The sequence below is a fragment of the Polypterus senegalus genome, chromosome 1 (assembly GCF_016835505.1).
Source record: "Polypterus senegalus isolate Bchr_013 chromosome 1, ASM1683550v1, whole genome shotgun sequence".
Classification (NCBI taxonomy): Eukaryota; Metazoa; Chordata; class Cladistia; order Polypteriformes; family Polypteridae; genus Polypterus; species Polypterus senegalus.
In genome coordinates, this window is record NC_053154.1 from 142559374 (window position 1) to 142571780 (window position 12407).

The following is a 12407-nucleotide window of genomic DNA, read 5'->3' on the forward strand; positions in this document are numbered from 1 at the left end:
GTGCAATCACAGGTCACAGGCATCAAAATAGTCAGGCAAGAAATAATTGTGACTAATCGACTAATTGGAAAAAAATTGAACAATTAGTCGACTACCAAAATAATCATTAGTTGCAGCCCTACTTACAATATCTACATACTTCCGACATATCACGGTGAGGAACTGCCCACATTCGGATTGCTCCGTGGCTAATGCTGCAGCTGTGATGGCCCCTCACGCTTTAAAAAGAAGCGCGAGTCGGTTGTGGGGTAGTGTAAGAAACGATCGGGAAAAAGAAAAGAAACGATCGGGGAGTGAAAGGAAAGGAAAGGAGAGGACGGAGGTTACGGGAGCAGTAGAGGAAGCAGGTCGGTGAGAGAGAGCGCGAAGAGTGAGCGGACGGGCGGCGAATGCGCTTCGTGGGCAGCTGCGAGGAAGCTGGGTGTTAGGCCGACACCCAGGTGTTTGTGTAGATGTCGCTCCGCTGGCGATCTGGTAGCGGGAGTGACAAGGTGAAGCGACGAGCCGCAGAAGGCCGCGGAAAGGCAGCGGAAGTCGGGAGGCTTGGTGGTGGAGTCCCCAATATGAGCGACCTGGCTATTGGGGTAATCAAGTCTCGGGGACTGGGATGAGTGCCATACCGAAGCCAGGGATCGGGAGGTCTCCAGTCTCGAGCGTGTGAAGTAGGAGGGCAGCTGCAGAGGCGTCTTGCCCATGTCCACATATTCAATCAGTGTTTGCTGTTCTGTTATTTCACCGAGTAATAATTTCCGTTTGTTAGCACGAATGCGATCTGTACTGCCTTTTTTTTGACACTTTCAAGTTTTAGTACTGTCATATTTTTGAACTTGCTCCGTGTGTGTGTATGGCGCCAACATTTTTTTTGAGTCTTTCGAATTCCACTGCTTTCATATTCTGTAACCTACTCTGCATGTGTATCACGCCAATGTGTTTGAATGCCTTTATGAAGTTCTACTATGGCTTGTACACTGCTCTGTGTTCTTCACTTTTTAAATGACCGTGATCTTGTTTGAAAATGGTTGTAAGTAAGGCGGAGCAACAACTGAGAGGTTACATGACAATGATCTTGTTTGACAAGTCACCGTCTCACGGGAACATGCTTCCAATGGATGTCAGTATGACGTGCCTTGACCGTGTTGCGGGAATTGAAAGCGTCTCTTTGTCTCTCTTCAAGATTACGTCTTGTTGCAGGATTATCTTTTATAATTGTATCTATACTAATAAAAGGCAAAGCCCTCACTCACTCACTCACTCACTCATCACTAATTCTCCAACTTCCCGTGTGGGTGGAAGGCTGAAATTTGGCAGGTTCATTCCTTACAGCTTCCTTACAAAAGTTGGGCAGGTTTTATATCGAAATTCTACGTAATGGTCATAACTAGAAGCAGTTTTCTCCATTTACTGTAATGGAGATGAGCTTCAACGCCGTGGGGGCGGAGTTTCGTGTGACATCATCACGCCTCCCACATAATCACGCAGTACATAGAAAACCAGGAAGACCTCAAAAAAGCGCTGAAGAAAACATGCATTATATAATTGAGAAGGCAGCGAAACAATAAGAAGCGAGCGAGTGACATATACAACCATATTCATGAGTTCTGCTACTGAAACAAAGCACGATGTAAACCTACACTTTAAATTAAGTTCATAGACAGGCTGCGCTGGCGTTTGTAATTTAGTGCCTGCCCATATAAGGCCGTCCGTCAGCGGCAATCCAATAGCAAACTGCCACGGGTAAATATTCACGGGTGAAGGACTGTGCTTATGGAGAGGAAGATGAGATGGTCAGGGTGGTGTTTGACACAAACTCAGCGAAACTGCGAGAGAAAGTTTTAAGTGCCAGGACTAAGGTAACATTAAATACAGCCATGGACATAGCAGGAGATGGCACCAGCACAGCTGGGAACCTTCGATGCATGTACACCAAGTGGCTCACGTGAACTGACGCAGTGCACAGATAAAAGGCAACAGTTCCAAAGAGCTGAACAAAACCAATTACACAATTGAAAAGGCAGCAAAAAATATGAAGCGTCTCATACATACAAGCATATTCATAAATCCAACTACTGCGGAAACAAAGCACACGTTGGAAAAAGTCAATGTCCCGCTAAAGGAAGACAGTGTAAAAAAAACCCGTGCATGCAGTGTGTCAGGTCTCAGATAAAGAAGAAGACGAGCTGTTTATTGATGCAGTAAGAAACGAATCGATGAATGAAACCTGTCATCTTTACAGCGATTGACAAACACGGAATGTAACTTGAACACAACACATCCTACAAATACGAACCTGATTGAAAGAAATAATGATAATCAAATCCTTGATGACAGCAACACTCAGTAACACTCACAAAACAAATACTGTATATTGACAGTCATGTTACGTTATTTTTAAAATGTTCCCTTTTCTTTTCTAGCTTTTTAACACACTACTTCTCGCTGCGATACGCGGGTATATATATATGTATATATATATAACCCGATCTACATACTCGAATAATGGATACTTTATTCGCCATCAATGATTGTTTTGGTAAAGCCATACTCAGTGTATTCATTAGATGAGCGGTAAAAAGTAAGAGCAGGGAGGATGACTTATTGAGGCATGCAGGCTGTAGTGCGTCAACTCTATCTGAATTGCGCGATCACATTTGAAAAAATATATCTTTTCAAGTTCTATTTAGTCCATATGTGTCAAACTCAAGGGCGGGCCACATCCGCCCGCGTGTAATTATATCCGCCCCGAGATCATTTTATATACTGTATTATTGTTATTAAAGCCGGGTATATGAAGCGCTGGTAACACAATAAACTACAGATCCCATAATGCAGCGCTTCAGCTGCCTTGCCGAACACTTACAGCGTTAATCAAGTCTACCTTATGATGCTGCAAGTTATTGCGAAGCTAGCTCACACGATGCTGAAGAGAAAAGTTGATTCTGAAAATAGAGCCTTTAAAACCGATGGGAGGCTGAGTATATGTTTACTGAACCCGTGTGTCTCATTTGTGGAGCTAATGTGGCTGTAATTACAGAATTTAATCTAAGACGGCACTATAAAACAAAACATCAGGGTAACCTGAAAGACTGAATGCAATGCAGAAGATACAGAAAGCAGAAGAATTAAATAAGAATCTGACACTTCAGCGGACGTTTTACCCGTGCACAATCACAAAGTGATTTCAATTGAGCTGCTTTTATGGGAGACACAACCACTTGCCCCACTTTCCTGTTGCCAAGTAATGTTAAACCAAGTCGTCACTACGGTGTTCCCAAATCGCACTTTGCTGATAAACTGAGCGCACTGAGTTTGCACGGCGCTTTGGTGACTTTGAAGAACAAAAAGTCCGTCTACATGCGGCTCGAACCTTGTGCATGTTTGGTAGCACATATCTGTGTGAGAAGCTCTTCTCAGTGATAAAGACTAACAAAACAGCACACAGGAGTCGCCTCACTGATGAGCACCTGCAATCCATCCTGAGAATCTCCACAACACAGAACCTCACACCAAACAGAAACGAACCTGTTGCCAAAAAAGATGCCAGGCGTCCAGCTCTAAAATGACATATGAGCAAAGACAACTGAATGATTTGATTTGTTATTGCTGAAAGGAACACATTTTATTTATATTTCCAGGTTTTGTTATGCAGCATGTTCATATTTGAATTTGTATAATTTTGACAGGATATATTTTTATGGAGAGCAAAATCTTTTGGGATATTTAAAATCTAAGTTTATTTTTTATATAAAATTACATAAGAGTAAAGAAATTTGAATGTTTGTTCTTTTAACGTTTACTTTATTTCTAACTTGTATAATTTAGACAGGATATATTTTTATGGAGAGCAAAATATTATAAGTTGTTTAAGGTTTGAGTTGATTTATTCAGGAATAATATTCCTGTCTGTTTTACCATTCCTACCAAAGATATTTCTGTCGACTAAATAAAATTCCTTCTATTTAAAATTTAAATAGAACTTGAACAAATCGATAGTTCATAATATCCACGCAGACTTGCACGTAAGAGCGGAGTCATCCGTTTTAACAAGCAGCGTATTGCACCGATACTGAAATAGCTGTGTGTGTATATATGTAGATATGTATGTATATGTATATATATGTTTATATATGTGTGTGTGTATGTATATATATATATATATGTATTTGTGTGTGTATGTATGTATGTGTGTATGTATATGTATGTATATATATATGTAGATATATATATATGTATGTGTGTATATATATATGTGTATATGTATAGATATGTATATATATATGTTTGTGTGTGTGTGTAAATATATATATATATATATATATATATATATATATATATATATATATATATATGACAACAACACTCATCACTCACAACAGTGACAAAACAATTACATTGACAATCATGTTACGTTATTTTCAAAATGTTTCCTTTTCTTTTCATTGCTTCTTTAACACACTACTTCTCGCTAAGCGCTGGTATTTTGATATATATATATATATATATATATATATATATATATATATATATATATATATATATATATATATATATATATATATATATATATATATATATATATATCAGGACGTTTATGCCATCAGAGCATAGTCCCACACAATTAGAAGGTTGTACAACTTACCATTCAGAGTACCACTAATATAAAAAGATGAGATTTTACAAGGAGGATCCCTGCTTCTGTTAACAGGATTTCAAGATTCAACAACTGGAGAGAAAGTTGGGTAGGCTGAAAGGTGATGTGAACACTGAGGAGAGACAGGCCATAGAAGCCAAAGTGACTGAGCTCACCAACGCACTGGAAGAGAAGAAAGCAACTAGTAACTTGCTGACAACACAACTTAAGAAGCTGCAGGTTTGAAACATTTTGTAACTTTATTATTATTCTAATGACAAATGAAGCTAAAAATAAAGTGTATTTATTTAATATCTTAGATAGAGTGCACCATATATGATTTTCACAATTATAATACTTTTAAATAATGTGCAACTCAATAGCTATCTTTCCTATTCTAGGATGATGTCCGTTTTGTTAAAAAAGAACTGGAAAAAACAGGATCTGAGAAGAATGATCTTGACACAAAAAATCAGGAGCTGAACCTTTTCATTGAAATCTCAGGGAAAGAACTGAAGAAGATTAAGCAAAATAAACAGGTAATGGCGGAGCTTTTGGATTTTTGGATTCATCCATGTGTTTAAAGTATGTGTTATGGAAAGCCTGACTTTATTTTTTCAGTTTTGGAAAGATTCACTGATAGGTCATTCCCACAATGTACTGGTTTCTGTTCAAAGTAATTTTCATTGTACTTTATTAAAATATAGAAGTTATTAATGAACTCTTTTTTCTGACCCCATGCTGACTTAGGATCTTGGAGGGTAGTGCACAGCAGCATCAAGAACAAGGCAACTACCAGCTCTGGACAGAACATAAGTCATTCTTAGGGCACACTCACCCACACAGCCTTAAATTGTGCATATAGTGGAATACTAAAGCAACAGAAATTCAAGCAACATATGTGACTTAATGGAGGAATGTGGTGATCACATCCTGTAATATGTATCTTTGTATAATACTGGTTTGAATGGTAACACAGTGTGAGGTCTGCTGCTTCACAGCTGTATTCTGGGCTCAAATGGCATGCCTAGTCATTATGACTGTGGTGTTTGCACATTCTCTTTGTGTCTGCATTGATCTTCTTCCTACATCCTAAAAGATGCACAGCTTACTCAAAGCTGGCCACATGCTGTGAATGGGCCCTATAATGGACTGGTGCCTAGTCCTGGGCTGTTTCTTGCTGTGTGCCAAGTGCTGCTGGGATAGACTCTGGCTCCCCTCAACCCAGAATTAAGCAGGTTTGAGAATGAGACAGTATAGCCCTAGACTAAATTAATTTGATTAATTACACCACTTTCGAAATGTCTCCTCTTTAGGGTGAAATCTGGTTGGAGTAAATATCCTGGACCAAGACTAGGAACTCCTATTTTAGATTTAGCTTTTCTGAAAACAGGAAGCATTTAATGGCACTGAATACTCCAACCATGTTCTATCCACTGTCCACATGTAATAAAAAATAAAGTACCGCTATGTTTTTTTTAAGATAATCAAGTTAGTAGGTCTCAAGGGTTTACATAAACACAATTCCCTGGCTTCCCTGCAGGTTTCCACTCCCTACTGACAGTGTATGTGAGGTTAAGTCTTCATGCTGGGGTCCTCAGTCACGCAATTTTAGATTTCTGTTCAGCCAATTCAGTAGTGCAGTATACTTCATTTTAATTTTATTTCATTTGCTTTTTAATATTCAGAACCTTGAAATGCTTCATATTTTCAGAAAAGCAAAATCTACCATAGGAGTTTCTAATCTTGGTCCAACATATTTACTCCAACCAATTTATTAATTAAAAACCAAAGAAATTTTAATAAAACTAGTAATGCTGTCATTCTTCCATGTTCTAATATTTTAGATTTACGCTTTTCTTGGGTTGGAATTCAAATGCTTTCAGGCTAAAGTAGATGCATACTTCTCAATTTTTTCTCTCACTTCATTCAAACTGTTTTATTGAAAAAGATACTTTATGATACTAAGCTAAGCACAGGTGTAAACAAGACCAACACAGCTGGCAAACTGTTAGTTCACTGGCTATCTGCGTCCTTGTTGTTAACTGGGAGCTGAAAAAGATTTGTTAGAACTGAATACAGACATGTAAGAGTTAAAGAGGCAATTCAGCATTTCTAATCTGAAGAAGTGAGTGAATAAGAATTGTGCCCAAAAAAAGTATGCAAGATTAGCAGGAATAACTGGCATGTAACTAAGAAACTGGAATAAAAAAATGCACAAACTAAGATTGAGAACTCTGGCTTTACACTATCAAATAACAAAAAAACAAAAGATAAAACTGAAATATTTTTAGAGGCTGAGTGACAAGTAGTATAAAAGCATTGCTTACTTGTTTATATATTTTATTTCCTATAAATATTTTAATATGATGCATAAAGTGCTAATCAGACATATCCTATGGTACCACCACTTCATATTTAGACCAAATAACCCCTTCACTACTAAGAGTAAAGAAAGAAAAAAAATAACCTGAAATATCCAAAAGGTTCAGTGTTTAATCAAGGTTACTGTGTGTATATATATATATATATATATATATATATATATATATATATATATATATATATATACACATACAGTAACCTTGATATATATATATATATATATATATATATATATATATATATATATATATATCTCCATTCATCCATTATCCAACCCGCTATATCCTAACTACAGGGTCACAGGGGTCTGATGGAGCCAATCCCAACCAACACCGGGCGCAAGGCAGGAAATAATCCCCAGGCAGGGCGCCAGCCCACCACAGATATATCCATCCATCCATTTTCCAACCCGCTGAATCCGAACACAGGGTCACGGGGGTCTGCTGGAGCCAATCCCAGCCAACACAGGGCACAAGGCAGGAACCAATCCTGGGCAGGGTGCCAACCCACCACAGGACACACACAAACACACCAAGCACACACTAGGGCCAATTTAGAATCGCCAATCCACCTAACCTGCATGTCTTTGGACTGTGGGAGGAAACCGGAGCACCTGGAGGAAGACGCAGACACGGGGAGAACATGCAAACTGCACGCAGGGAGGACCCGGGAAGCGAAGCCAGGTCTCCTAACTGTGAGGCAGCAGCGCTACCCACTGTGCCGCCCTGCATATATATATATATATATATATATATATATATATATATATATATATATTCACTAACGTCTGCCCTAAAAAAGCAAGAAACAAATGGGTAGGAGGGCAAGTAGTAGTTACCTTCCGGTTTTTTAAGTTGGAGTTCTGACAGATTTAGTAGCATGCTCACGGTCACAGAGCAATGGGGTTTTATAAGCAGTTTCTTGAGTCAATTTCCTTTATCACTTTGTGTAAACTGTGCTGTCAAACAATACATACAATACATACTTACGCAAATGGAAAAAACAAATAAAAGCATGCAAAATCCACAAGGTTAGGAATGTCTCACCTAGAATCCAAAGGCAAACCCTTTCCCTGAAGCATGGTATCCTATCAGCCACCTCCTCCACCAGTGCCATCTGTGTATGTCTGAACACAGAAAGTGAAAAAAGAAAGATGATTGCATTAATCATTTGTAATAATCCTGTTATTTTTGGAATTTTGTTTTAGGACTCAATGGTTGACATCAACATTGTGAAACTGCAGATTAAGCGTCTACGGGACCTACTGTATAGTAAGGCAGACCACGTTCTTTCCTTAGAAAAAAGAAAACTTAAGTTACAGAATGCTATGAAGGAACGAGCGGAAGATATAAAGGTGCATCAGGAAATGCTGCAAACTCAGCTCAGGCTAGTAGACCAGGAGCGCCAAGGGCTCAGGTGAGATTCAAAAGTAACAACTTAAAAGTCAATTTTTAAGTTGTTCTAAGAAGAATTTTTAAATAAATTATACCAGGCCTATGTGTGATCCATGTTCAGCTGTGCTCAGTAAATAATCAACCATAAAGTTCAGAGTTTTTTTTTTATAGTTAATCTGATGTAATGTTTATGACATTGTCATGCTAGATAGAAAATGAAGAAAGGAGCAAACTATAATTAACATTAAAAGATCAAGTGAACAGTATGATTCCCTTAAATGAAATTAATTCCTCATTTACTTTTTTTAGTTCAGAACTGCATGACAGACTTTCCAAAATTGATAAATTAAGGAAAAGATATGAGATTATTATGGTTTCCATGGCACCCCCTGAGGGAGAAGAGGATAAATCTCAAGCTTTTTATGTTATTAAGGTATAGAATCTTTTCATCGTAGTATGTTTTCCTGTATTTGTGTGTTTATATACAAAATATACAAATATACAATATACAATATATTTTGTTTATATGTGATATATGGATGCATGAAAAAATATGCCTGTGCATGGGGTGGACTACTGCTCTGGTTTTAGTAGCAACGGCAAATGTAGTCAGGAGAAGCTAATGAGAAGTCTCCATTCACAATTGTTTTTGTGTATGTGGTTCTGTAACACGTGTGCTTAATGTAAAGAAGATATGCTGTCTTCATTGAAGCTGTATGCCCATACAGTCTCCCACAAGTTGACCTGTGAGGGATTCATGGAACAATATCCCTTTGGAAGTGCGCATCCAAAACATTCAATTCAGTAATTCATGAAAAAGTAGAGTACTACTGTTTGTGTGAGTAATGCACTGGAACCAAGAAACCCTTCCATCTGTAAACCAGTAGTTGTTCCCGACATCATGGATGATAAATGGAAAGATGCTCTTAAAAGTCAATGTGGTACATATGGGCATGTACTCTGATGTTTTGCAGGTGCATCTCAATAAATTAGAATATCATCGGAAAGTTAATTTATTTCAGTAAATCAACTCAAAAAGTTAAGCTCATATTATATAGAATCATTACACACAGTGATATATTTCATGCATTTATTTCTTTTCATTTTGCTTATTACAGCCTACAGGTAATGAAAACTCAAAATTCAGTATCTCAGAAAATTAGAATATTACATAACAGCAATAAAAAATGATTACAGAAATGTTGGCCTGCTGAAAAATTTGTCCATGTGCACACTCAATACTTAGTCGGGGCTCCTTTTGCATGAATTACTGCATCAATGCAGTGTGGCATGGAGGCGATCAGCCTGTGGAACTACTGAAGTGTTATGGAAGCCCCAGGATGCTTTGATAGCGCCCTTCAGCTCGTCTGCATTGTTGGGTCTGGTGTCTCTCTCTCATTATACTATATATTACTAAATTAATATATACACATTATGTATGTGTATCTATCTATCTATCTATCTATCTATCTATGTAGTCCCCAGGTTACGGACATCCGACCTACAACATACGAACGGGTCTGTAGCTGCGACGCATGCGCCTCAGTAACTGCCGCTCCGTCATCTTCAGCCTGGGGACGCTGCAAGGGGTGGCTGGATGGAAGCTGGAGGGGGGTGATTTCGCTGCTCGCTCCTCGGGTGGCTCCCGGCGGCAAGCGATTTCACTACCCGCCCACCACAAATGGCTGCCCCCTTCAGTCTCGGTGGGCGGCTGGTGATGCTGCAAGCAGTGACCCAGTTGTGGCTGAACGTAGGCCATTGAGGGTGAATGGGGCAGCAGGGGGTAGCATTGTAGTGTGCCTTGGATGGCTGCTTGTTGAAGGGGGGTGGTGGTGGCTGATTCACTGCACGCCTTTCGCCGCACCGTGTTCGTTCTCAGTGGGTGGATGCTTCAGGCAGCATACTGTAGTGGAGCTGACTGTGAAGTGGGCTAGTGATGAACCACCCCTCACCGCCCCATTCATTCTCAATAGCAAGCCTGCTTGTACTGTTATGTACATAGCACAAAGTTATCTCTTGTTAGTACATCAGGCGTGTTGATGATGGGTGCCTTCCTGCTGTGATAGCGTGGAGAGTGCTGTGCAGAAGAGCTCATCTTAACTTTTTGTCTTCACTCTTCAACAATATCTCTGAAACACAAACCTGATACAAGTGCTGGTGATACAGTAAAGAAATAATAAAAAGGTCAGAGAGAGGTGAAACTCCATCATTCATTGGCAGAGCACTTGGTTACAGTCGGTCAACAATAGCATTTATTAAAATAATGTACCTGTTCCGACTTACATACAAATTCAACTTAAGTACAAACCTACAGTCCCTATCTCGTACGTAACCCGGGGACTGCCTGTATACACAAACTCACCATATACTGTATATATGCATGTATGTCCTTTAGAATTTTAATGTACACTGTTCCATTAAAAGTGGTCTGTTGAATAAACTGGAGAATTTATTATACAGAAGGTTTTGTAGACACTTTTTAAAAAAAAATCCATTCTAGTTTTGTTTTCTTTCACAAAAGAGATATAATGACCAACAAGATACTTCCAGGACTGTGGAGTATGAGAGGTGACTGAAGAAAATATATATTTTTTAATTTAAACAATTTTAAGAGAAAATTAAGAGAGGACATGTCAGAACTGTTTTGAGCTGTGAATAGACCTGGTATGGCAGATGCCAGATGTTACTTTAAAAGCTCTTCAACAAGGAAACAGGGTACAGATGGATGCTGGTAAAGGGTACATTTCACATAAAAATGGGCAAGACCACAGAATACATGGAAGAAGTTAACAAGCAGTACAGTAGCGAGTAGTATTTAGGGCCATTCAAAATTCTTGACATTTTTGAAGAAGTTAAATGAATGGCCTGTTCAGGTCTAAAAATTTTTAAAATGTTATTCATTTTATACATCGTTTTATAACAAATGAGACAAAAATCAATCAAGGATACAATCAATACTTCTTTAGATAAACCTGTATCACCCAATGAACTGAACATTTCTATTTCATGAAAAAAAATCTTTTGTATGCTTTTTGTTAACACTTTTGAAGTGTTTACATTCATATTCTATTCCTTAAATATGTTAGTTTTTTGTTTGTGTTTACTAATCTTAGTCCCAGCTGTATTACTCATTTTCATATTGAACTTCCTTTCAAATTATTTGCTGATCTAAAATCTGAATATCCTTTTCTGTTGTTCTTTGCGAGAATGGTATGACTTTTTCAAGTTGAAGCTATTTCTTTACAATCACATATTAGTTTGACACATTAAAATGCATTCTAAATTGAAGCATATTTTATAAATTAAAAAAAAAACTCACCTGCTCTTGTGTCATAACTCCAACCATAACAGCCGATGCAAGCAATTAACCGAGCAAGCTGCTGTATATGTAGCCTTACCTTGGAAGAACCATAGCAAGAATGCATGATAAAATGTATTATTGCCAGTTTACTTTTGTTGTCCCAAACATGCCTCAGAAATACAGAAGGCACATTTTCTTAAGTTGAAACCTTTGTCCCTTCGATGTGGAAGTATTCAGTAAGTTTTAAGGCTATTTTTCACACGGAGACCTCTGTACTCTTTAGCTTCATTATAAAATGGAAGAGTAGCCCAGGGAATTTTAAAAAAATTCATAAAATATGATTTCACTTTAGAACACAGTTTTATGTGGCAAATTAGCATACGTCAAGATAGAATAATTTGGAAAAATACCAAACATATCTTTTAAGAATAATTTGCTCCGTTTCCCATGTGGTCAAGAAATTGAATTCTGTTTGTAATGACAAGTATCACAGAATGGCCTTTTTACATTCACTATCAATTTTTGGGATCACAGTTATTAATTCTAATGTTCTTCTGCTTTGCCATTTATTTTTATGTGAAACAAATAATTTGTCCCCTCAAACATTCTGTATTTCTGAGGCTATTTCTGCAGTTTTTTTTTTTGAGACAGACACACAGACAGACTGAAAGAACTTTTATCCATTCCATGGGAAGAATTT

At 38.0% G+C, this 12407-nt stretch overlaps 1 protein-coding gene across 1 annotated transcript in view; it reads left to right on the forward strand.

Moving 5' to 3' along the window:
- Nucleotides 1–12407, forward strand: part of LOC120532951 (coiled-coil domain-containing protein 39-like) — a 42568-nt gene that overhangs the window by 21921 nt on the left and 8240 nt on the right. The window contains exons 11-14 of the mRNA XM_039759474.1: nucleotides 4703–4867; nucleotides 5029–5166; nucleotides 8220–8428; nucleotides 8716–8839. Of these exons, the coding sequence (XP_039615408.1) occupies nucleotides 4703–4867; nucleotides 5029–5166; nucleotides 8220–8428; nucleotides 8716–8839 (636 nt within the window). The remainder of the gene's footprint in view (nucleotides 1–4702; nucleotides 4868–5028; nucleotides 5167–8219; nucleotides 8429–8715; nucleotides 8840–12407) is intronic.